Source organism: Rhopalosiphum padi, chromosome 2 (assembly GCF_020882245.1).
Source record: "Rhopalosiphum padi isolate XX-2018 chromosome 2, ASM2088224v1, whole genome shotgun sequence".
Classification (NCBI taxonomy): domain Eukaryota; kingdom Metazoa; phylum Arthropoda; class Insecta; order Hemiptera; family Aphididae; genus Rhopalosiphum; species Rhopalosiphum padi.
This window is the reverse complement of record NC_083598.1, coordinates 24,239,943-24,267,933: the sequence shown is the minus strand read 5'-3', so window position 1 is coordinate 24,267,933 and position 27,991 is coordinate 24,239,943. Positions and strand designations below refer to the sequence as shown.

At 29.4% G+C, this 27,991-nt stretch overlaps 5 protein-coding genes across 5 annotated transcripts; 1 reads left to right on the top strand and 4 right to left on the bottom strand.

The window, feature by feature from the left end:
- Positions 1-1,130: 1,130 nt before the first annotated feature.
- On the bottom strand, positions 1,131-10,402 carry LOC132921205 (zinc finger protein 76-like). Its single transcript, XM_060984080.1, has 6 exons — positions 9,727-10,402; positions 5,724-5,953; positions 4,690-4,840; positions 4,477-4,608; positions 3,963-4,228; positions 1,131-3,578 (listed from the first exon to the last, which is right to left on the bottom strand). The coding sequence occupies exons 1-6, from the start codon at positions 9,906-9,908 to the stop codon at positions 2,647-2,649; spliced, it is 1,893 nt and encodes a 630-aa protein (XP_060840063.1). The 5' UTR covers positions 9,909-10,402; the 3' UTR covers positions 1,131-2,646.
- Positions 10,403-16,204: 5,802 nt separating this feature from the next.
- On the bottom strand, positions 16,205-17,670 carry LOC132919847 (neuroguidin). The gene is made up of 3 exons (XM_060981731.1): positions 17,522-17,670; positions 16,653-17,401; positions 16,205-16,568 (listed from the first exon to the last, which is right to left on the bottom strand). The coding sequence occupies exons 2-3, from the start codon at positions 17,378-17,380 to the stop codon at positions 16,379-16,381; spliced, it is 918 nt and encodes a 305-aa protein (XP_060837714.1). The 5' UTR covers positions 17,381-17,401; positions 17,522-17,670; the 3' UTR covers positions 16,205-16,378.
- A 676-nt stretch (positions 17,671-18,346) lies between these two features.
- Positions 18,347-21,227, bottom strand: LOC132919845 (programmed cell death protein 2). The gene is made up of 6 exons (XM_060981729.1): positions 20,686-21,227; positions 20,507-20,598; positions 20,286-20,431; positions 18,960-19,074; positions 18,782-18,890; positions 18,347-18,718 (listed from the first exon to the last, which is right to left on the bottom strand). Exons 1-6 carry the CDS (start codon positions 21,061-21,063, stop codon positions 18,563-18,565), a joined length of 996 nt encoding a protein of 331 aa, XP_060837712.1. The 5' UTR covers positions 21,064-21,227; the 3' UTR covers positions 18,347-18,562.
- Positions 21,228-21,811: 584 nt separating this feature from the next.
- LOC132919842 (putative RNA exonuclease pqe-1) lies at positions 21,812-25,137 on the bottom strand. The gene is given in 2 exon segments (XM_060981727.1): positions 21,812-23,626; positions 23,628-25,137. Coding segments are annotated over 2 exon segments (2,520 nt in total). The 5' UTR covers positions 24,779-25,137; the 3' UTR covers positions 21,812-22,257.
- Positions 25,138-25,357: 220 nt separating this feature from the next.
- On the top strand, positions 25,358-27,030 carry LOC132919848 (transcription initiation factor TFIID subunit 11). Its single transcript, XM_060981733.1, has 4 exons — positions 25,358-25,706; positions 25,765-25,852; positions 25,938-26,034; positions 26,104-27,030. Exons 1-4 carry the CDS (start codon positions 25,513-25,515, stop codon positions 26,235-26,237), a joined length of 513 nt encoding a protein of 170 aa, XP_060837716.1. The 5' UTR covers positions 25,358-25,512; the 3' UTR covers positions 26,238-27,030.
- The last annotated feature ends 961 nt before the right edge of the window (positions 27,031-27,991 follow it).

Genomic DNA, 27,991 nt, shown 5'->3' with positions numbered 1-27,991 from the left:
ATATATTGTAATAATTTAATCCCCCCCTCGAATTTTTTTTCTAGTTGCGTCACTGTGCACGACACTCGTATCAATACAGTATAGCTACGGAATTATACTTACTGTAGAAAAGTAGCCGAAATTCATATATCAAAAGTAAAAGCTGAAGCTACATTACAATATTACATGCAATCATAATAATTTTAATTTAAGTAATGTAATTACTAATTACATATTGAAGAATATACAATATACGATAAATGTATAATCTTTTTATACTAATAATCAAAGATATAATTTTTTTTTTAATTTTGAAATTATTTTGTTTTTATTACCAAATACGTAAATACATATCAAATGTACCGTTGACTCCAATAACCGCACACTTTCGATAAAATACAGGACAAAACCGCACACATTTAATAGGTTAAAACCGCACAATTTTCAAAATTGTCGTATATCCAAAAACCACACAATTATGATTTCGACCCCAAAAAGGTCGATAAACAAGAAACGCATATGTATATGTATAATTAATTATTTATTCTCATTATTCTCATATTTCATCAAATAAATTTATATATTCAAAAGTTTTAAATATTAATTTAAAAAAATTTAAAACTTTCAGCATTTGATTGGCTGAAACCGACTGCCGACGTTATTTAAAAACTTTATACGATTTCCGTCACGTAAAAATTCTTCCCGAAATTGAAAAAAAATAAATAGGCAACTTTTTAGTAGCAACTAAAGACTTGATTATTGTATAGTACTAATCTTATAATCTTATCTTTTCACTATTTTCACTAAAAATAGTGTGCGGTAATCGTAATTTGTTATAAAATAACCGATAAGCTGTGCGGTTTTTGGATGCAACCACGATTTTAAGATACTATCTTAAATCGTGGATTCAACCAAATGTATTATTCACGTACAAGCGTATCTGTTTACTTGTTTTTTTAATACAATCCTTCAAAGTAAAGTAATAACAGAAAAACTAAAAAAGTATATTCAGAAATAATAAATTCCCCCGATGGGCCTACATCAACCTGGATAATACTGTAGTTAAAAATAATATATTTCAATTTCATTTTTCATGTCTATGATTTTGCGCATAAACCCTATTTATTACTACACAATATATAAAATGTAACTTTTTTTTTCAATGTAAGTCAATATTGTTTATTTTGAAACAACAAATATACACGTTGAAATTAAGTATAAACAAAAACATGAATTAAATGAGCGAGGTATTATCCGTCTACAATAAAATACGTAGACTACATCTATTAAATATCAGTAATACAAAAATTACAACATTATTTTGTATGACTACAAAAAATACATTTATGAATACACAAAAATAACAAACTTTCACTTTAAACAATAATTAAAATAAAAAAAGTAAGGAGTTCAAAACTAGAGTATCACTTTCGTTTTGCGTGAGTTAAATTCCGGTAAAAATATTTTGGCACTGTAGTAGAATAAGCCTACTCGAGGTTATAAATAATAGTAAGCTCGGTCCCGATTTTGATTACTTACTACATTTAGTTTAGTTTATGTATTAACGTCAGAAAATCATTACATGGTTAGTCATACAAAGTTGACAGTACAAAATAATTTTTCTCGACACAAACATGTTTTTTTTCAAAATAAATTATATATAGAATATAGATATAACATATTATATAAGTATTATTAATTATTATGTTAGAGTTATAGTTATAATAATATAATATTATGTCATTTAAATATAGTATCCCAGAACCGTATCTTTTAATCATTATATTTTCGTCTCTAACTAAGATTAATACGATATAAGATATACTAAAGAGATGATTTTTAAATTAAACTAGAATATAAATGCAGTAGTAAATAAAATAAATCATTAATTTCATTGAGTGTTAGAGTGATATCAAACAATCAGTCCTATCCTATAATACGTATAGAACTTATCCTAGACTACCTATATGTACCTCTAAAATTATTCTTATAGATATTAGTATGATGTAGGTATACGGCGTGTATGTAGTTGAATAGGTATAATATAGGTACAAAGTTATCTACATACTATCTAAAAATGTGTAAAATCATAACGAAAATAGTAAAAAATGTACTAAAAAATCGTTATTAAATCACAGCTTGTTACATGTTAAAATACAGTAATTTAACGGGTTAAGAGATGAATGTAATAAAGTTAAATCATAAATGCTATAGAGAGATTAAATATGAATTCTTAATGAGTATATAACGTAATAGGCTAAATGTTTCTTCTTTTCGATGACTAATACATAAAATTCGAGTATAGTTTTTTTTTTCTAGGCAATTCTATGAAAAACATAATAAACGTGTAAAAAAACATATAACTAATTTAGTAATAAAAATATACAATAAATATAATTCGTCGTAAAAAATTACTGGTACGTTTCCTAGCGGACATTATACGATAATAAATAATCGCACTTTAATTTTTAATACCTATACACGTTTACGCCGAGTCGCATACGACATTTATTTACTTTAATCGTTCACGAAAATAAATTTAATGGGCCACCTATCGTGTGACTTCAAATAATGTTTAAGGGGCTCACCCCATCTATCCGTTAAAAAATATGTTTAACTATTGTATATAATATATCATAGTCTCCTGTGCATCGTGACGGACGGACTTCAGTGCGATATGCTCGCGGGTCGTCTGTGTTCGAGCACTTTCCTGAGCTGTTTGCGCGTGTTGCAGGCCACGGTCAGCGAACAAGACGTCGGGGCGGCCGGATGACCGGCGACTGTCGCGGCACCGGTGGTGGCCGTAGCAGCTACAGCGGCGGGACTGCCGCAGTTGCCGTCCGGCGAAAAAGCGGACTCGAGCACCGGTTGTTGCGGCAGACTGGGCGCCGGCACGGGAAACGTGGGCTCGAACACTTCCAGCTGCGGGCTAACCATGAGCGAAGCGACCGAACTGTCGAGACACTGGTCCGCGTCGTCGGCCAGGCTGAGTATGAGCTCCTCGACGCTGAACTCCTCGGCCACCTGCAGCGGTTCGTCGGCGGCGACCCCGTGGTGCGGTTCGCACACCGCGAAATCCGTGTCCGGCTTGGACACCAGAATGTCGTCGAACGGTATGAGGTCGACGGCCGCCCCCGCCGGTTCGGTGTCCGACTGCTCGACAGCCGTCACTGTCTGCCGGACGGGCTCGTCGACGAACTGCAGTTCCTGCACCGTCTCCGTGGCTATGGACATGGCCGGCGGCTGGCTCGAGTCGTCCTCCGTCACCGTCTCGTAGCTGGCGCCGTTGATCACCGGCATCATCAGCAGGCTGGACATCAACTCACCGTTGTCCATCACGCACAGGCTGATCGTACCGTTGGCGTCCTGGCCGACCTTCTGTACGTCGACGTTGCACTCCACGGACAGCTTTACCGGCATGCCGTCGTCCGGCTCGGCCACGATCATCTTTTGCACGGTGGCCGTGCTCGAATCCGGGCCAGCCCCTGTGAACGTCCGTATCGCAATACCTGAAAGGTATGCATCCACCTCCACCTCGGCCGTTTCGCATTGCTTTAGGGCTTCGATGTTGGCCTTCGACAGCGGTATGACTAGTTGACCTGCGAACAACAATTATATCGATAATATTATATCTTAACCGATTAACATGTAGTGTATTATTCTAAACAGTAAAGTAGGTAAGGCTGTTGGGGGGGGGGGGGGTAACCCAATGCTCTGGAAATGTGAAATTTGTTTTCTATTACAATTATTAAATAATGTATTAAATAATACACTATTTGAACTTATAAGTTGTAATTGATAACTCAGTCTTGGTGTCATCAAATACATATCCATGTACGAAATATACACTCCACTTAGATATTTATATTAAACCCGAACACATGTTAAGAAAAAAGTCTCATCCCTCCGAACCCTCACACACATATGCGCATAAAATAAATCCTAATTTTGCCACTGATTTCGAACAATCCAAAAGTGCGTACTTTGGTATTTTAAGAATTCCGAAGTCGTGCTGTTGGTTTCACTGTCGAAATGCTGTAACAAGTCATCCGCGAAATCTGACAGGGTCTCTGACTCGTCCCAAATATCATGACTCCGCTGGTGCGTTTTAAGACTAGCCTTTCCTGGGAACGACTTGTTGCAATTCGGTCGGTCGCACGTGTACAGTTTGTCAGCTGAATGCGTCCGCTTGTGCGTTTTTAGATGATGGCTGGCCGTAAACGCTCGACCGCAACCTTCTTCTGCGCATCTGAAAATCATGACAATAACCAGACTCGTGATAAAAAATGCATAATATGCTCATATTTTCTTCAAAATTGTATTTATAATTTTCTACATACATTGCAATTATTAAAATATCATAGTAATATCATGTAAACTATATAGTAAACACTTTTTTTGAATAATTCTATCGTTAACACTTGACAAGATGTCAAGATCAATGTGATATGCTACTTATTAATTATTGTAATACTATATCATAATATTGTATATTACTTGTACGGTCGTTCTTGCGTGTGTGTTCTGTAATGCTTCTTTAGATCACTAAAAGTCGTAAAACACTTTCCACAGCCTGCTTGTATACAATCGAAAGTATCACCAGTGTGCAAGCGTTGATGAGCTCGTAGCCTGTACTACAAATAACCGTAGGTCCATCATATTTCTAAAAGATTACTGAAATAACTTGAATGAGATAATCGAAATCTTTACCTGTAAACGGTGTTAAAAGCTTTTTGACATTCCTCCTTAGTACAAACAAATGGTTTTTGCTTAGTATGCACACGTTCATGAATTTTTAAACTGTATGACGTCAAAAATGGTTTACCGCAGTCAATTATGTTACACTTGAATCGATATTCGCCTAATAGTAAATAATCAATCAGTTAAAAATGTAATATATTAATGGTTAAAATAAAACCAATTAGAAAATTAAACCTTGTAATGAAACATTGTATTGAATATATCATTCTAATATTGGAACTCATTTTATCTAAATATGGTTAAAATTGTTTATTTATATTCCTCCAACATTATCCATCGGAATTTAATAAATTCATAACGTTACTGGCGTTACTGCATAATTGCATAAATTACACACATTTTTAACTTTTGTTTTGCTTCTTGAAAAAGTCTAGTTTATTGAAACAATAGGTTCTACCAATCATTCTAAATATAAAATGGATTGTTTTCGTACAAAATGTATGATATAAAATTGACTTTATTTTTTCAGTTTTGATTATTTTTTACATATATCTATATTTAAACGATAGCAAAAAATTAACGAAGATTAATTTTTGAGAAATATTAATAAATTCCATAGGTGCCAAAAAAAAGTGTAAATAGAAATACATTCGAATATTTTACCATTAATTTTACTATAATGATGGACGTGAGATAATGCTAATATTATGATAATAACATTAATAACTATTATAATAGACGTAAAAACTGGAGATGTATACTACCTATAACTCATCAAATAATTAAGTTATATAGTTGTATAAAAATAATTTTACAAAGTTCAATCTTTAAATACCTATAAAATGAAATATTAAGTACTAAATTTAAAAATAATTTACTTTAATAAATATTTATTATCACGTACTATAGGTATTATAATATAATATACTGTGTATAATAAATATTAACAAATGTAAAGATAGTTGCTAAATAAAATATTTTCTATTAAACGCACATAATACATTTTATTTACATAGCACTATAATGTTCTAATATTACAAAACCTTTATGTGTCTTCATATGAGTACGGAGATTTCCCACAGTGCTGTACGTTCTTTTGCACCCAGTGAATTCGCAGTAATGTCTTTTGGTATCAGACTGATCTGGTGGAGTATCGTTGCTGAATGAACTTTGAGATAAATCGTCTTGAAATCCTTCTTGTAATGTGATATCATTTTGTGGTTTGACGTCATATTGCACATAACTATTTGTTTGATAGTTGTAATGGATAAAACTGTAAGATAAAAATTATTGTAACCACTTACATACAATTACTAGTTAGAGGTGTTAGAACTAACTAATTTATGGTTAATAACATACACATTATAGTATGTCGTTATATTAATGTATAATGTATGGTATCTTAGTATAATATATTAATTTATTTAAGTATAAAGCGTAGTCTTACATATATTCTTATTTACCTAACATAATAATATATGTCGTATATGTAACCTAACTGGTATACTCTATCTCATTATATAAATTATATAGTAAACCCTCTGAAGAGTGAGGACACCCTGTACCTACGCCCTACATTAATTTAACGGTATTATTTGAATAAAAGCCACAAAATAATCTGTTCAATGTAATTAACAACAAACAACTAGACAAGTAAAGTTAACCATGTACTTATATAAGTTATATATATTATTGTACGCACTACAATATACAAAATGCACTCTTTAATGATGTGATGTTTTAAAACATAACATTAAAATATTAATGGCATAATATATATGCAGTAAGATGTTATATTTAATTAACATTGCCCACATTGACGAATTTTGAACTATTTCCAAAATTATATTTTTGCAATAACAGTAAGTTATAGACTTAATATAAAATAAAATATTATTTTTAAAAAAATCTTCAGAAAATTAATTTCAAATGGTATCCAATTAGCTACACAAAATACAATTTCTATTTTCATTTAAAATGAGGCTTGTAAGAATATATATTTATTTATTTATTATTAATTAATTATATATATATATATATATATATTATATATAATTTTCTTATTAATTCAGTTAGATATTATCTTAACTAATAATATTAAACATTTCAACAAATAAAATAATTTTATATCAATAATTAATGTACTTAAATATTTCATAAATCAATTGTTTAATGCATTAGTTTGAGAAACACAAATAATAATTTATAAAAATTAGAGTAACACTGTTTCATTACTAGAATATTCTAGAAATAGATAATTTTAACTTTGATCAATAATTAATCAACATATAAGTATATAACCTGGTGTAATATAGTTATTTAGTAATAATTTATGTCCATGTAAAATTTAAATGAAACGGATACATTTGGCCATTTAGTTAAACTATAAATTACAAGCCAATTAGGATATTCTCAAAAATAATTTCTACTGAAAATTACCAACAAAACTTATTTTGTAATTCAGGTGACTAAATCATGAGAATTTGTAACTATCACATTCTTACGAAAAACAAAAAATGATTTAAGTGCTCGAGTTTAATGTTTAATATATTTTGGCATGCTTCTTATAAATTATATGGACTTTAATCGTGTATAGTGTATGATAATGTATTGTTTTAAACTAAAATTAATGAATCATTATAAATTTATAACACCATAATAACTCAAAATTAATCGTTTCTCTTTATTTTGCATACTACAAGTACATTCTCATATTATTTATTTAGTAATAATCTAATAAATATGTATGTACACACCAAAGAAAAAATTATGCAATATTCGTGTTTGCATTAGTGTATAAATAAATATAAATTAAATTATATACCTACGTCTAAGATGGAATTTATAATTTAAATCGACGATTATATTATAAAAAAAACATACATCACTAGTTTATTAATTTGTAATAGTTATGTCTGTCATTATTACTACATATTATATATTATATAAAATTGTTTCATCACATATGTTTGACTTCAAACTTCTCAAATATCTGAAATTTTCATAAAACTGAATTTTCAAACCAACATAATTTTTATATAATTTTAACCATTATTTATTTATTCATTTAATACAATATTTATTACTATAATACTATAAACTATAATAAAAAAATATAAAATTAGAAGAATATAATATTATAAAATTATATAATAAAAATGTGATGGAACAAATTTATAATGTCACATAGTTGTATGAAAATAATAAGAAAATCACACAGTCAACAAAATATGTTGGCTAGGTCACTGGTTTTGATGACCTACGAATCGCAGTAGTGCAAGTTGCATTTCTATGTTCTAAGTTCTTAAAGTGCAATACAATAAAAACGATCTGAGCTAAAGTAACTATTTTTGTTTTTACATAATCTAAAATCGTTCATTAAAGAAATATAACTAATGTTGATAAAAAAAAAATTACAAATAAACCAAGTCTCAAACGATATTAAAAAATAATACTAAAATATGCGTAAAACACACAAAAAAAAAATGGTTTTATGTTTGTAGAATAAAAACGCCAAAAAATATACGCTACATTCGTGAATATGAATTATCTTGCCAATTTTCAATATACTATATATAATCTGGAAAAGTTTCTAATCTGTATGTTTTTAATTTATGATATATCTTACCTATATCAATTAATATTAAATCACTAGTATATTGTTATAATAACGAAACTTTACTTTTAAACATTTTATATAACTATAATGACTATTGGTCATTGAAACAAAATTATAGTTTAAACAAAAATGTATAGATACCAACTACACCTAATACCTTTACACAGTCATTGTGAGTATTATTTTTCATAACGCCTTAAGCTATGTATTATTTCAATAGTCCACATTCTTTAAATCAAAATGGCATTAATTATTAATGCATTAACACCTACATATTTTAATTTGCTATTTTCCTTCGTAAAATACTACAATGACTCACAAAGTCACGACAAATTAATATATTATTCTAATAGTATTAAAAGTAATCTTTTTAACATTTATTTACAGTTATTTTTGCACATTTTCACATCTTTAGCCATTTAAGCGTTTATGAGTAAATATGTATTTTTGTTTCTTAATTTCTTATAGATATACGAGGCACGTTTTTAGTCAACTAAAACACATATTTGAGTAAAATATTTATACCTATATGATAAAATGCACATTGATGATCGTATCTTAATCGTTTTGATGGATAAATAATAAAAACTAATATCTGTTATGAAATTGTGTAGTTTAATCTTTTAACATATTGAACTGATGTAACATATCCTATCTAAGTACAACACCGTGATTTGTATTTATCTATATCAGATTAAAAAACGTGCGTACCTATCGACTAGGTGCGTATAGTATACGAAGGATAATAAAATACACTTCTATTTTATTAAAATGAGTTTTTAAATATGTCGCGATTTTATTAAGTATTTGTGGGTGGGGGAATAAAGTGGAAAATAAATAGAAACGCACATAATATTGTGGCATTATATACACATATACACATGTTTTCAAATGACCAGCCTGCGCGGCGGTTTACATACGGCGTGGGACGATCCGAAAGTCGTGAATTTAATATATCGGCAACTACGTCAGAATATTACACGGTAAAAATGTCGTGACCGACTATACGCCTTGTCCCCGGCGGTCTTCACACACGACGCAAACATAATAATAGTATTAAAATTAATAAAGTATACGTCGTCGTCGTCATCGTCATCAAAGTATATGTACAACTATATAATAATAAACATGTACGTATAGTATGATGAACCCATCTGTTTTCTTTTGACTTTTCGAAACCGAAATGAGCATATCATATAATATAATAATACGATTTGAACAGTAGATAAGTATACCTACTATAATTTTACGATAATATAGCCACCGAGGAACTTTTCGAACCCTAAACTCTTCGAAACCAACCGCAAGTGTCCGTCCTTACGGATCACTTGGTCCTTATATTGGTCGGGTAGGACTCTGAACCAAACACTTGAATAACGTTATACTTCTTATAGCCTATGATATTGTTATAGTATAAGCGCGCAGACCTGTACTCGGTGTTACAGAAGAACGCGGCGCTGCTGCGATCCTCGCCGTCTTCTTCTTCCGTCATCCTCGGCGGCTGCTGCTGCTGCTGAGGCGGCGGCGGTGGAACAACGGGACTCGGTGGCTGCTGTTGATGTTGCAGTTCCGGGCCGTTGTTGTAAGCGAGCGCGACCACTTGTTCCATCACGACCACAACGCATAATAACCGGCGGAACCCGCGATCGCCGTACTTCCGTCAAGCGCGCGGTGATATTATTATTAAGTCGAAGGAGCGCGGCAGTGGACACTATCGTTTCACTATAATCACGCTTGGCGACGGCGGCGTTGAGAGCTGCTGCAGTGGTATAACGCGCGAGCGAAACGCGTCTCGGAAACGTGACACCGCCGCAACGGTACGGCCACGGCGGTAGCGGTGGAGACGGCGGCGTCAAGCAGTCATCCGCCGCCGGCCGGTCGTGGTGGGAAAAAGATGTGTGGGCGCAGATGCGGAGGAGGCGAAAATACGTAAATGACGTGGCGGCGACGACCTTGGGCCGCGCGACGACGGTGGCCGACTGTAAAACGGCGGTGGCCGCCGCAGATGGCAGATGGTCAGCGCGCGCCAAAAAAATAAAATCAAAGCCGACGACGACAAACCCTTTTCGCACGCCGCGCACGACGACGACCGCGCGCGATGGGGTCACCCGCTCCGCCGCGTTCGTGTCGGCAGCCGCCGCAGTCCTCGATCTCGGCACGGCGGCGACGCGCGCGCGCCGAGATCTACATTTTCAATTATAATATACGTTTAAAAATAATACGTGCGCGCGCGGCCGCCGACCGTTTTTTTGGCATCCACGATGCGCAATGTTTACCGGACAATAAACAATATGGTTTTTTTTTTTTATTTTTTGTACTATTTACACGACGCCTCACGCACCCACCCTGTACCACGCGTATGTGTACTTTAGTATTGTTTTTACGATGTAGCCAATCCGAATGGTACTAATAATAATAATAATAATACTTCGAATCAAACCCGTGTTTATATAATTTAATATAACAGTTATTTTTTACATGAGAATTTCAAAAATCATGAAATTTCTAAATAAAAATATTTGTATACATCATAAAATATTTAAGTGCAAAATGCATAGTAACACTCGTGTATAGCTTTATGAGAGACAACAATTTGACTGTGAAGACGTCACCTATAGATTACCTAAAATAAATAAAAACTCCAAACGTGCACATGCATATTTAAAAAAAACAAAAGTACACACCTAATAGTTAATACACGTAGGTACATAGAGGTGTACATGTATATTGCATAGTATATACTATATACGTCATAGTTTGCATTTAAAAACATGATTTTACAAAATCTAAACTCGCATCAACTGTTTAATACATTAATACATTAATACCAATAATACCTACTACTGTATCAGTTGCGGATCTAAGGGAGGGGGGGAGGCGGTTCTCTCTCAAAAAAATAGTTTGAAGTCCCTGATTTTACTTTTTGACGTAATTATACTTCAAGGGTAACATAATTATAGTGATATATTTTTTTATTACTATTACTATAAAAAATATTTGTTTTGTTCTGTACGAGACTGTGGAAAGTAACATGTACTTAAATAAATACCTTATCAAAATTAATGTGTGCCCTTTAAAAATCTACCCCCCCCCCTGTTATCTTGGTCTGGATCTGCCCCTGTACTGTATACACTATTATGTAAATAGTAGATACCTATATTGATTGAAATTATAATATTAAAATAATAATTGTTACCTATGTACTAAACAATACTTATATTAATTTAAAATTTTTAAATAACTTACAGCTCATAAATACCTATAGATACCTAATATTCTAATATATTATAATGTTCATAAAAAAATACGGAGTGCTGGTGACTGGTGAGTCACATTAGAGGTGTATGTGATGTTTTTGCCAAGTTTTTTTAGTAACTAAAACAATACTATTTATTTAGGTGAAGTCAACCATTTTTGTATGAATTGTGGGTCTATCACATAACATTCTACCATTCTGCGCTATTGACTAATTTATGACACGAAGTTATACATTTATTACACTATTTATATACACGTGTAATTTATAATACTTTATTACTATAATAATCAAATTTCCACAAAAATGGCGTAAAATGACGACTTCCAGTGGCGGATTTAAGGGGGGCCCGGAGGACCTCGCCCCCCCCCTCCATTGCCATAATTTAGGTTTTATTAATACAATAATGTAAAATTTTTATTTTAATTTTTACAATTTTATCTTTTATATTTTTTCCCTCAAACACATTATAGGTATAAGAAATTCTACCAAACACATTACTTTTAATATGCGGGTATAAAGACGATTCGCACACACACCGCCTATTTTTGCCGTGTAACTTCCCCGCCAGCCATCACTATCTTATCTTAATTTATTTTTCACACGATTATAATAAAGATTTAATCCATATCTTATATCGGTATTGTAATGGTATTTAAAATGTTAGTAATTTCACAGTCGTCGTTGTAATTCGTACCGTAACCGTTTAAACGGGTTAGCTATTTGCTTAATATCCATAAACAAATTAATGTAAAACCTGAAGAAGTATTAGATATATTTTCAAAATCTAATCCTAGGAAATTACAATTATCTTTATCTTTATAATTTTTTTACAATATTATTATAATTTAAATATAATCTTTAACTAATAAAAAAATATACATTTAAAATTATTGTCTATTTGTATGTATTTGTTAATTACTAAAAAAATTTAATTTAAGATTTGCGTTTTGGATTATGCCCCCCCCCCAAAAAAAGAAATTAAATCCTGGATCCTCCACTGACGACTTCATTAATTTTATAAATAGTATATAAGCTTACACCAAAGTTGGTATACTAAAGCTAACTGCAGGAACATGCTGAAGCAGGTGTTTACGAGCTGAGTTTAGAACTCTAATATTAAAAAAGAGAGAAAGAATGTAACAACTACAGTGCTGTACGATGTATCAATATAGTGTAGCTTGTCATTGAGTACACTATATAATTTATGTATGATATGGTAAATTTGAATTCAATGACAAATCATTAAATCAACACATAAGAAAAATGATTCTGAATAAATACGGCCTGTCAACCTATGTACCTAACCAAGTATATTAATTATATTACTATAATAGTAAATTAATTAAACTATTAGTAACACACTAATACCTGCGGTAAGTTGAATTCATTTTTTCCAAAAGCATTGTATTTGAAAATAGCTTTGCGTGTGTAAAATATAATATTACATTATACGTGGTTTCACGAGGAATGGATTGTACTATTGTAGTGTGATTTCCAAACTAAGCTTCCACATTTAAGGCCATAGCATACATTAATTTTATAAAAAAACATTTGAAAATCTTAACTTTTACTGGGATAGCAATGGAAATATGTATTTCTGAAAATTTCATCTTATTTTGATTTTGTGGGAGCAAGTCCGAAATAGGTACCTATTAAGTATTAACTAATACTTATTAACAATAACTCTAATATAGAGTAGCCAATTCATCAAATATAGCTCGATCAAGAATGTTTGCTTATCCTCCTAAGAGACTTAGGAGTTTAATGCCATACATCGTAATGCAGATGACTTCAGTAGTCAAGATCCAGTTCATCTCATCGATACTGTAAAAGACGGAACCAAACATAAACCTGACTGAACAAAACTTTGCAGGCCAATCATTTTTTTAAATAAATCATTTGAAAAAAAATTTAATAATGTGCTTTAGCTCTACAAATTACTTAATTCAAAACGCGACTGTCCTAACTCCTGAGTTGAGTAAAATACCTTTAAACGTTCGTCGGGTATATATTAATGTATTGTATAGTGCATACATTCTATACATCTGCCTATTGCTAAATTACAATTACATCCCTCTAATATTTAATTTAGATTGTTAAATTCAAATTATTCAATAATACATTTTGATTTTTTAAATTCTGTCTCAATTTCAATTTCAATTTTAATTGCGCATAATATAATATGCTAAATATGTTTCAAATTGGTACTATCAATATTAATTCAACAACAAGAAACCAATTTTTCTATTTTTAAACGACTCCTCGCCCCCTTTGAAAAAATTACAGACAGATCTAATTTGCTACTAGAAACCTGAGGTCTTTTTTGTATCTTTTGATTCTCCTCTATATAGTAATTTACTAAGTATCAACTTTTCTGCAGCGTAGATTACATATTACCTATACAGTAGAAAGTCGTTTAAACCCGTTAACCGTCACTCTTTGTTATCCAACATCGGATCAAATTATTTTTAATGTCACTGCCGTTGACGAAGAAGTTGATGACTTCGAAGATTCAGTGCTTGACTTAAAACTACCAACTAGCCACGCTGAATCAGAAGCAATGTTATCACTTATCAAAATGCATTGATTGGTTTGAAGTACCTACAAGAGGAGGCAAATACAACGCTGGTTTTACTTCTTTGTAAAAATGTAAAATACGAAACATGGCCGCTCAAAAAGCTCGTGCCTCAAAAAAACAGAAGATGGCGAATTATTTTATTTAGTATTTTTTAGTATGGTATATTGGTATTATTTTTGTCATTAGTGTTATTACATATTATATATTATTAGTATTTATTATTTTTGTCTTTACGTTTGTATGACGTTGTAAAATATTTACGTTTATTGAAAAAATATGTTTTGTATTTCTGTTAACCGTTTATTCGATTAACCGTCATTGTCCCGGTCCCGACAGTGACGGTTAAAAGAGTTTCTAGAGTTGTTTCTACTCGCTGTACATAAATTTATAGTGTGCTAAATAAAAGGTAGGTGAGTATCACTCTGCAGTACATTAGGCATCGAGTAAACCACATTACCACAATATATTATGATTTATGAGTAGGGTTCGGAAGTTATAGGAGTTACATATTATTCTGTATGCTCTCAATTTATAGCAGACAAAGCTGAAAATCCAAGCTATACAATTTTGAGTTTAAAAATTGAAAATTAAAAATGCATACTTTGCATATTTCGTTAATTTCAGAGAAAAAGTCCATAGGTATTTCGTCGATTTTCACATATTTAATTTTCTAAAAAAATTTGGGCATTTCACATGAAAAATCTTAAGAAAATATTGGTGGTTCAATACAACTTAACAGGTATTAATGGTATTATACAACATATATTTATTTCGTATTTCACAAATAATGAAAATATATTTGTTTAACTATTTTTTCAGTTCAATAAAATCTCAAATGCCAACCGGTTACGCGCCATATTTTAGTTTTCAATAATACAATTTTTTTAATTGTAGGTTTTTAGAATTTTTTTTCGTGTATATTAATAAGTAAGTAATAAACTTTTAATAAATAAATAAATATTTTTTTTTTGTTGCATATTTCACATTTTTCATGCATATTTATATCCGTTAAGTTGGCATCGGCATATTATGCTAGGGCTATGAAGAAGGTATCAACAATTTGCTAGATTTTGCTAGGGCTCCTAAATTTTGCAAATCCACTAACAAACATGCCGGTGCTATCTTTGTGGGCGCACCAACACATTGTCCGATTAAAAAAAAAAATTATGTACAATTATTCAGCTGTTTATATTATTTGATGTATGTAATTTTAGGTATTCAAATGGAATTTGTAAAGAATATTAAAAGGATATGAGTAAAACCGTAGTATGGATAATGGTATGGCTAGACGCTAGACTATTGCTTATTTGTACTTAGTTGCACAGAAAATCTGATACAACTAGAATAGTTGATAGGTTCATCTGAATACAAAAATAACTCCTCTGTAAAAAAAGTGAGTGCTATTTAAAGAATAAATCAATAAAAATGGGTTAAAAATTAGAAAAGATATCTTTTTTACGGACCACAAACTCTAAATAGATGAGAATGGATTTCTTAATAGAACGAGAAGGAATTATTAGTGCTAAATAGATCTAACGAAGCGACAGAGGCACCATCAATATCAAGTCATTATGATAAAATCAATTGGCATAATTTTTTTAAGGCGTCAGAAAGTGGTCCAGTTCTAGTGCTAATTTTTTAGAATCTCCCTTGGAAACGATAAGGGTCATAGAAAAATCCAAGACGGTCATATAAATTTTCAAAAATGTCGTAGCAAAATCTAACAAATTCAGCTGAACTTGTACACAATTTTTTTTGAAATCGGACAATGTGCCGGTGCTGATGCCAAATTTTAATATCAATTATATCTAAGTATAAAACAAATTAATATTCAAAGATCAACTCTACCCTACTTTATAGAACAAATACTGAATAAGATTTAAAACTAGTCATTTTCTATATACTAAATCTATAATGACCTTACCAACAAAAGAAACAATCCGGGTAGATTTATTGTAGGATTGTGAAGTAGTCACATTCTCTTGAGGGACAGAGTAGTGTCACGGTCAAAGTATTACTTATTTTTTGAGGCTTGGTAATTTTATCTAAAAAATATGAAATCTGTACCTTAAGGCTCAAGGCAAAGGGCTTTATTTAGTTTTATGAAATATTAATAAACATCATTGTATAACCAGAAAATACAATAATACAATAATCAAATGAATATAAAAATAGCACAACGCAATTAGAATTTTTAATATTAATTTAATTCAATGTAATTAAACATAATTAAAATTATAACTTAAAATTTTCTTTTCTTTTTTAAATTTTTTCCTTTGAACTTCTTCTTTCTTTTATTACCACTTTTTTCACTGAAATTTCCTCCAAGGGCTGAAATGTCTTCAAAGTGTGTCACTTCTTTTCCTAATTTTCCAAGAGTGATTGATGATAATTGCTTAGCTCTATGTTTATCTTTCTTGGTGACTGGCAACCTAGAAAAAAAATGTTTTGTAGGTAAATATAAAACTATAAGGAATACAGGTATTTATTTTTTAAGTGAAAATATTAATTTATACCTTGTAAAATAGTCTTCTTCATACTTCTGCCTTTCGTAATCATATTTAGACTGTTTATTTTTTAATCCAACTGTATTAATTTGCACTTCCACTGGTGTATCTGCATATTCCTCCCGTAATTCTTGCATAACAGAACTTTGTAAGGCTCTCTTTTTTGCTCTTTCTAATAATTTTTGTTTTTTAACTGCTCGTGACTCATCACCATCATAAGGTACAGCTGTAACCTTAGGTGCTACATAAACTCCATCCTTAACTTTTTTTGATTTGTGATGACCAGCTTCATCATTATCAGACTCTTCATCTTCTATATGATCTTCTTCAGCATCTGCTAGTCCATCAATAGTTGCACGAAACCGATCTGGATCATTAGGATCAACGGAACCAGATAATGCTGTTTTAACAAGCTTATCGATTTGGTATTTCATTTTAAATTCAAGAGGCCTTATACGTTCTAGAACAGTTCGCTGTTCAACAAGGCGTTCAATTGTTGGGTCATTTTTAATAGATTGAAATTTGCATTTTTTTAATATAATATAAGTCAAATTATTTATATAACTCAACAATGTATGACACTTTACATCTAATAGACTTATGCCTTTAGATGCATCAAACTGTTTGTTAATAATCTTATTCGTCGATTCTTTGGCTTCCAAAATACCAGACTTGATATCTTTAAGCAATTTTTTAGTTTGTTCACTAAAATCTGGCTGGATTACTTCTTCTTCCATTATTTAACTAATTATATTGCTCTATATAAATATAAATCAAATTTGAAATTAGAATACAATTTTATACTACATACCTGATGTTATAAATAAATATACACAACAAACCAATAAATTAAAATTAAAATACAGTAAGTAACTTACTCATCTGGTCGTTAATACTTAATAATCAGCTAGCAAACCACTAATTACTAACTAGGTACAAAGTATAAGTATTAACTAATAACTATCAAACAGTTAAGCACATGTTTGAATATACATTATCACAAGTCATTTATCAACATTTTATATTATCAATGTAATCATTAATCTATCAACAAAATGTTTCTTGCTTCTGTGATTTTCACCGCTAGGTAGCAGGCTAAGCAGTAGTAGTGGCACAATTACAAATTTTAATTAAATACAGTTATTAATATTTTAATAATATCTATATCTATTTTAAGTTTACTGTTTAGTATTATTGATACTGTTGATACGTATCGCCGTATCGGTTCAAAACCAAGTTAAACATAGACTTATTTCAGCTAAGAAACGTATTCAGCACGACCCTTATACGAATCTCTATATAGTCTATATGAATACGTTATTAATATCATTGATTAAACATAGTAAAGTAGTATAATTTTATTTATTTATTCAATAATAATATAGATCGAAATATATTTATTTTTGTTCTATCTCCAGCTTTTTTCTTATAATGGTTTATAGTTTTTTACTGCTTGATTGGTTGGAGCCTGAGACCAAAAGTGAAAGACATTTTGTTAAAATTTAAATGTTTACTAGACTAATATATAGTTTAGTTTTACAATTTAAATTACTTCCTGAAGAACTTCAGTGTACACAAAATATTTCATTGGTTTTATTAGTACTACACACCATACAACTTTTGTTAATCACACCATCAAATTACAAACCCATTATAATATCTGACTCTGTGACAATAACAATTTACAAGTAATAAGATTAATATGTTGTGGCCATAATATATTTTACATTATAATTGAGAAAAATTAATTATCAAAATAAATAAATCTGGATTTCCATAAATAATATCAAATTACTTTAGAAAATTTATTCACAAATCTAGATTTGTAAACATACATGAACATACATCATAAACAGTTAATGTAAAGAAAATTATCTTTGTTAATATAAATTATTCTTATAAAATAATCATTTATTTTATCATAGTGAACTCTGTTCCCACAAAAATTCTTTTTTATATTTTTGACCAGGATCGCAACTATTAGAACAAGTATAGACGGCTAAAACACCGAAGTCGAATGATTCTTGAGTTGAAGATTCTGGCAATTTTAAGTAGGATAAAATTTGTGGCATTATCTAAAAATATGATAAAATAATAATTTAAAACTTTATAGGTAATTTAGTTTAGACTTGACATACTTGAAACTCAAAACTTCTTTGATTACCACAATATTGGCAAGATGGAATATCATTAGCCTCGGGAATGTTTTTAGAACAGATCCACAATGGTGACTCTAAGCGGTTGTATCTACAATGTTTTTAATGGTTAGTTCAAATTAATATTCTTAGCTATTTATATATATATATTTTAACATGCCTAATAATTTGTTCAGGAACTGAAGATATTGATTTTTTAAACTTCTCAAAATATTCATCATCTTTGTCACCTCCATAAGCCATTTCTAACAAAGCTTCATCTAAACCATCCATATCTACGTGAAACATAAGATAAATTAAGAAATAATTAACCCAAACATAATTTAAATATACCAATGGTGTATCCAAATTTTTTTGATGAGGGGGAATAGATAAATCTGTTTGAAATTTAAAATGTCTTATCATAGTAAGAAGATAACTTGCAGAAATAGAAGTGTCAGAATCTGTTCAAAGTATAATTTTATCTAGTGCATGTAAAATGACTGATTGAAGTTCTTCAAATAGTATAACTGCATCATGGTGATTGACCCATCAAGTTGCACATAGACTTTTAAGTTCAAATTGATTAGTCCGTGGAAATATTTTGTATTTTTAATCATAAAAAGTACTTACACATTGTATAGTACCCATACAATTTCTTACTTCTAGGACTTTACAGATAAAAGTTAAAGCTTAATTTAAACAATACACACTACAATGTAAATAAAAGACACTAGAACAGCTGTTTCCAATTGATGGACCATATAATATTAACATTATTAACTTATATTATATATATATATAGCCATATAAGTATGCTATTAGTCATTAGTGGGCCTCAAAGATTTGTTTTACAAAATTGGTGGTCCACACAACTTAAAAAAGGTTAGGAGTTTATGTACACTGTTATATATGCTACTCAATAGTCAATTGTACCCTTGCCCAGTTATATATTTAGTATTTAGTCCAAAGTCAATAATACTTTTAAATATAATATAAGATAATCCTTTTCCTGACATATTTTAGATTTACGTAGTTGTCTCTAATTTTATTTGCGTTTTAGTCAACACAAGGAACACATAATAGCATTTGTTCTTTGTTAGAAACATCTGTCTTTTCATCAGCAAAAATGGTAAACAATTTAGATTTATTAAAATTGGCTAACAAATGATTTAGAATTAATTTATTGCAAATTTATATTATTTTGTTTTGAATTAATGGATTGAGGTAAGTACTATTATTTATAGTAGTTTCTAAATTATTTTTAAAAACATTGTCTCCAGAATCAATTTAAAATTTAATTAACTCTGAAATTTCCCTGATTTAGGTCATGTCAATCTATCATTAAATTTAATCTAAATAGGCCCTAACCTGGGGAACACATTTTGTTCTAAAAATGATTAATTAATGACAATTTTTTTATTATTTAACATTTTTGAGGGATCTGTGGTTACAAATTACAACCATCCAACTTTTCCCCTGGATGCGCCACTGAAATAATCAATACCTTGCAGAGATCCTTTTGGAATATGAGCCTCCTCATTAGTATTTTCACTACAATCACTATCATCATCATCGCTATTCAATGATGAATTTTCTGAATTTTCATCTGAAATTTCATTGATAATATATTCTGGTAACATCACAATGAATCTAAATGGTAAATAGGTATATTATGATAAAATGCTTAGATCAAAAAAGTCAATCAATAAATATTTAATACATTACTTGTCTCTCAATTCTTCATTTAAATCAATATTTTTATGGTGTGAACTGCAATAAATATTTTCAAATTCCGCTGTCGACTTGCATCCGCATACCTTTAAATTAAATGGACATTTCATATAACACAATAAAAATTAAATCAAAAATATGTGGATACATTAGGATAATATATGAATACATACTTTACATAATTTTATTCCACACATAACAGGTGAAACAATTGCATCTTCAGGTTCAGCTGGTTCAACTGGATAGAATTCATTTATTCTATACAGCTGTGACCTGAAGACGGCAAATGTTCTTCCATCTTTGCATTCATTGCAATAGAACACAAACAAAGTTCGATGGAAACAATAGTAAATATCAATTGGTGCATACAATTGACACAAGAAAACTAGAGGAATATTACACTTCAAACATTCAAGCTCACTTGCTTCTGGAATACTAAACAAATCTAACCAAGCTGGTTTTCCACCCACTTTAGATGGATAAAAAGCACTACTAAATTTGTAAGACTCGGTGATCGAATGTTTATCAATAGTACCCAACATTACAGACATGATGTTCGAAAATGTAAAAACAATTTTTATGCTTTAAAAAGTTTAACAATAAAAATATTATATTTTTGAATAGTGACTTATTAGAAAAAACTCAAAAAACTAGAAAGTAATTAATTGGTTATTATTGACACAATGGGGGGGGGGGTGCTGGTACAGATTTCCCGATTTTGATAACAGCAAGAAATCACCAAAATCAAATTTCGGGAGATCGGTGTGTCAACCTTAGAAAAATAAATTTCCCGTATTATAATAATAATAAAATAATTTATTTGCTGGAAAACGAAACGAGAATAGGGATTTTATCTACGTTTTGGAGGTTGGCATTAGCTTTTTTTTTTTTTGTTCTAATCAAAATCGGGAAGTCTGTATTCTGTTTATTTAGTACCCGTGCCAAATTACAATACCAATTACCATATTATTATACATTAATTTTGTATAATTATAATAATAATAATAATTATTATTATTTTTTTTTTGACTGCTATATTTTCTTGAAAAATATATACTAATAATAATTTATTTATTTATAATTTATGTAACGTATTATTAAATAATTTATATGTATATGATGAGGGACTGTCTCACCAAACGCGACATGCGTACCTCACACAATTATTCAACAATTTGTGCTTCAGTAAAATTCTATAAAATATTGTCAAGTACTTTATATTATAGTTAAGAATATTAGGAATCTAAATTTATTGTATGTTTGATAATTTGATTTTCATTAAATAATTAATAGAACAAATAATCTTCAGTGTTTTTTTTATTGGTATACAATATATAATTTTTAAAAACACTAAAATAATATATAATTCAATATAAACCATACATGAATACAATATTAGACAACAATTAAAAAAATAATTGTATTTAAATAATTATAGATATTAAAATGTTATACTGTACAAAGGTTCAAACCAAAATCTATGTTTGGTATTATAAAATAGAAACTGTCCACCTTATTTATTAACATTACTTATTTAAAGTAATATTTTTGACTAATATATTAACATATTTATAATTTAAAAAAATAACCTTCAGTAAGTGATACTTGAGTATTCTTCTTTATGTTATTACTCAAATGTATCATTTATTTTTATATAACAATAAATTATATTGAGATCATATTATTTTTAAGGCCACATTTAATGTCAAATGCATTATATGAACAAATTTAGTGAATCTCACCAACTACCTTTTATCTATACTAATTATATTAATTGGCTTGAATTTCTTCACATCCTCTTTTAATTTCTTCCAAACTAAATCCAATGAAGCTAAAGCATCTTCCTTGCTGTCATGGCCTTCCTCACTTTGAATAATTCTTTGTAAATGCTGTTCAGCCAATAACTTCAAACCCCACTTATAAGGAGGACCATATTTATGGGGATACATTATACTGGTATCTACTACATTATAATGAACCATTTTTAACGCTTTTAAATCACTTTCTAAACTATGACCAATTAAAATTGAATCTTTATCAAACATCTTCAATAAATCTTGTTGAACATCAGACAATCTCTTTGTACAATATCTTAATGATTCCTCAGTTATTCCACTATACTTAGATTTATAATCAAGTATAGTATTAAAAGGTTTCACTTTGGATTCATACACTTCTTCTCCTTCATGATTGATGACTGTGACTCTAACAATTTCAATACCAAATGTTGTATTGACCATTTCACAATCTAGAGCATAAAAATTAGGTATTTCAACTTTTTTGTCAGATTTTTTAGTTTTAGTCACAACAAAATTTTCCAAGGCATCTTCATCAAACTTATCAGGCATGTGATAAATACTTGATTCACAACCAGATTCGTGTTGTCTTTTGTAGCAACACATCCAAAATTTTTCATTTTTTGCTCTTTCAAACTTTAACTTGCCTGAATGATAAATGCATTTGGTTAAAGTAACTATAGGCATACCACGCTTATCAACTTCAAACTCACTTCTACAATTCATGCATACAAATTTATCACCATTGCGTTTTTTAGAAAGTGGTCGGTAATAATAAGCATTTTTGGAAATATATACCAATTTATTATCGTCCATTAGTGGGTAACCGTTTTTTTCCAAATCATCTTTTGTTAGAATATATTTCTTTAATAATTCATACAGACAAATACCATACATGTGTGAAGGATAATAGGGATTACTTTTAACTTGTAATTGAGGTGATTTATTGGCTTTCATTAAAGATTGAACAATAAGGTTTCTATAAATTCCAGATGATTTTGCTTTACTGTGAACTTCTTCTTCAGTTGTATGAGCTTTATCAATTGCTTCTTCAGATGAATAATGATTACTGAAGGCTGTGTATAGTTTCTCTAAACAGCTTTGGCGTAAAGGATTTGGCATATTGTTACTGTTTTTAAATGATTTTATTCTCAAACTCAATTTTATATTTGCAGTTATTTCATTGTTTTTTATACTTGAATTGTTTGATGTTTGAGACTCTGTAATACTTGGTTCAATTTTTGACTGATGAGCAATTCGAGTTTTAGTCTTTAACAATGGTAAACTGTGATCACTAATTAAACTTTTTGTAGCGATAGTTGGGCGTTTTTTCAATGACATTATTTTGAATAGATTGTACTCTGTTTGCTACCATTTCATGAAGTGACTTTGTACTTTTTGGTCTTATAACTGTTTTTGCATTAATTTGAGCAAATATGCTTGTTGGGGAAATATGAGATATTCGTTTTTTTACTTTTGCTGTTACAACATTACATGATTTTTGTTCACTATCAGAATCTTCTGATCCAAAAAATTCGTTTAAACTTGATTCAATTAGTGAAGTTGATGGATCATTTCCTTCATCACCTGAACTGAGGATTTCAGATTTTATAGGATCAGGATCAGGTTTAACTAATTTTTTTTGTACCTTTTCCATAATTACTGCTTTTAAAGACTTTGGGCCAGAAGAAATAGTAGATGTATTCATATTGTCAAGATTAATACTCTCACTATTTTTATCTCTTGAATGTTTTTTTTCACAATTTTTCTCATTATCTCGTTCTTTTTTAACCTTTTTAAGTTCTGGAGATTTATCTCTTTTAAGTTTCTTTGATCTACTTGAAGATTTTCTTGAAGAATCATTTTTACGTTTTGAAGATGACCTGTGTTCATGGTGATATTTATCTTCAATCTTATTGGTTTTATCTGAAGGTTTTTCAATAACGGTAGGTATATATTCTGAAATACCTATATTTTGTTTTGTACAAATATTATAAGTTGCTGAAATTCCTTCAGTATAGTCAATTGATTTTGTTTGCTCTTTTCCATTTAATTCATTATTACTTTTAAAATTTTCAAGTTCAAAATCTAAATTTGTATCATTGACACGCGAAGGTATATACTCAAGTATAGGACTGTTGATTTTACACATTTCAGAATTTGATCCATATGTACAAGATTTTACACCCAATTCAGAATTCTTTGGCTTAATATATTGAGGTATATATTCAATAATTTTAGACTTTACCTTTTGTTTTAATCTTGGTTCTTCGGGCAACTTTGATTTAACCTTTGGTCCATCAGTCATACTGACAACAGACTTGTTTTCTGTTTCAATAGCAATTTGACATTTTGAATCGGACAAAAAGTCTTGTCTACTATGCTTGAAGTGACAATACGGTCGATCGCAGAATGATCCAGTATAATAAGGACATTCAAGAGACTTAAAATAACCTTTGGAAGGCAACATTTTGATGAGAATAATATTAGCAAAAAATGTAAATACTCAGAGCATTAAAGTACATTAAATATAGTTTTATTCAATACTTAGTAATAAAAAGTTAAACGTATTAATAAGCAACAGACAACAAATATAAAATAAAACAAACTCAGTTATAAAAACGTTTCGAACATTATTCATACAATGTACAATTTTGGTATGAAATAAAAGTGAATCGAATGTCAATTGTTACCATTGGGCATCGGATAGTAGTCTTAAGTTTAAAATAAAAAAGTTTTACATGGATCTGCAGATCGTATTTATAATTATATTGATTTCCAATGTTTCCATCAAGTATAAAAATTGTTAAATTTTACCATGAATTACAGATTACAGAATTTGAGATAATGTTCCGCAAGTAATATTTGATAAGAGAATTCAAGGCCTCAAGTGTTCCCAAAATGTATTGATAACAGTCAATTTTTAACTATGATTGTTCTGTGGTTGTAATATGCAGTATTTAACTTTTCCCTACACTGTATACCTGTGATGTACACTATCATTTTTAAGTTATCAATTATAATAATACATCATCACTTGATAGGTTTATATTTATTATTTATTGTATTTTATTATTTTGATACTTTGATAGTAACTTGTAATTTTTTTTTATATTAATGTTTTAACCGTATTTCAAGTTTTCTACACTACGAAAATCTGTAAAACTTTTATCTTATTAATAATTATAATTCATAAAATAGAAAATGGAAAATATGATGTTCAACAAAGATCAAGAAATGGAGTCCTCTAGTTATAAAGACTTCTCACAAGAAGATTTGTTTTTAGCTCCAGAACCAAAAAGATCAAATGACCAACATAATTCTTCTGATCTATTTGGAAAAAAAAAGAAGGACAAAAGTAAAAAACAAATCGAAGCAGAAGAAAGAGAAAAAATGAGGTATATTCCATTAAACAATAATATGATGATTTTGTATTACATTGAATTATCATTATAGAGTTCTTGTATCCAACTTCACGGAAGAACAATTAGATAGATATGAAATGTTCAGAAGATCAGTGTTTCCTAAAGCTGCAATTAAACGGGTTAGTATTCATTTCATTTGCATTATACCAACACTTTAATTAATAATCATGCAAATACAAATTTGTTAAATACTTAAATTCTTAGATCGTTCAAACTATTACTGGAAATTCTGTTTCTCAAAATGTTGTAATTGCAATGTCTGGTATTGCAAAAGTGTTTATTGGTGAAATAGTTGAAGAAGGTAATTAAAAATGTTTACTTCTAATTCTATAATCACAGTTCTTGATTGGGTTTTCCATTTTCATTTTAGCACTTGACATAATGGAAGCTCAAGAAGATTCAGGACCATTACATCCCAAACACTTAAGAGAAGCTGTACGGCGGCTAAGAAAAACTGGAGCTATTCCATCTTCCAAAGGTAGAAAATTGCCTTTTTATATTTAGATACCTAATATAAATTTAAACTCCATGTACAACAATTGATAATATTTTTTTTAATTTAGCAACTAATGTAAATTATTGATTGTATATATCTGACTACATTTATAGTAGGTAATTATTTATGAAGCATATAATTGTATTAACAAATAAGAAAAATTTACCTATTTATTTATGACGTTTATAAAAAATATTTCAAACATCAAAAAATGTGTATAAATAATAATTATATATATATAAATTGTTTATTCTCCAAATAGACTGTATGAGTATATGACTGTGAAATAATATCATCATTTCACTTAGTATCATTTATACAACTTATAATTAAATACATTTGAAATGTTAATATATTTTTTTTATTTGTAAAACTAGTATTAAATGTTTAAATATAAATGTTGTTTTCCTGTTTTCCTAGCCACCATGTTGATAATATTATTCTATTATAACTTCTCATAGACAAACAGCATGAGATAATTATTACATTAACACATATATCTTTAATCGTGGAGGGAACTCCATTTAACATCATGTAATAGTGAATCAGAGTAGGTATTATGATGTATAATGAATGACTAATGAATGATGTGACGGTTAATGACAGCTGTTTGACCCTTTTTTGTACAGTTAATTTTTTAAAAGGTATACATTATTATGTATGTCCGAATGGCCGTATAAATAATAATATATTATCATTATTCTGTGCTTACTTTATTCTTGTTTAAATATGTCTATATTATGAATAGCAGAATAGACATTATATAGCTTGAATATATGTATACTGATTAATTATTAAAAACTTTAATTGTATTTTTTACCTTGAGTATCAATTTAAATAATATTGATAATTGAAATATTTGTGTAGTCACTTATACACAATACTAAGCTTGGATTAGTGGCGGGCATCATCTCTGCAAAAAAAATTTTTTATTCACATATCCAAAAAAAAATAAAAAAATTTATGTTCATATAAAAAATTACCAAATAAATAATAAACTTATAATTAAAAACAATATGATTAAGTTTGTAAATTAGGGAAAATGGGAGTTGTGAAAATGTAGTGCACGATAATGCGGTATTAGTATATTACTATTTAATAATAGAATTATTTAATTCAATATAATAATTAGTATTAAAATATTTAATTATTGATCGTTATTAGGTTATTTTAACCTAATCAACGGTGTATAGGTAATAATAGTTTATATTAATTTCTACTGTTTACCACTTAAAATATAATTACCAAATTATACAGTAACAACAATAGGTTTTGATGATCATAATAAACCTAGTTTTGGGATCTACTGTGTGATCTACTGACTAAAATATTTATGTACCTATGCTACTTAAAATAGTAATGTAGGTACTTACTTGTACAATTTAATGTTGATTGTTTTATTCATACAGCAAAAGTATTTTAAATTTTTTAAATCTGATAAAATATCATCAAGTATTTGAGTTTTTATTGGGTGGCAGGACCACTACCGTATTTTTCTTTAAGTTAGTGGTCTAATAGTGGAGATGCACCATTAATTTTTATATTATACTTGGACTTGACTAACTTTTACAATGGCTATTGTTTGAGTGTGCGAGCTCTAGTATTTGAATCCACAAAATTGTCGGTATGATTTACAGTACGTAATAACTATAACATTACCTATATTATAAAACCATTAAAACCTACAAAACTCAAATAGTAGATTTAAAAAATACTTTTGCTGTATGAATATAATAATCAATATTATTAGCAAATCTTTTTT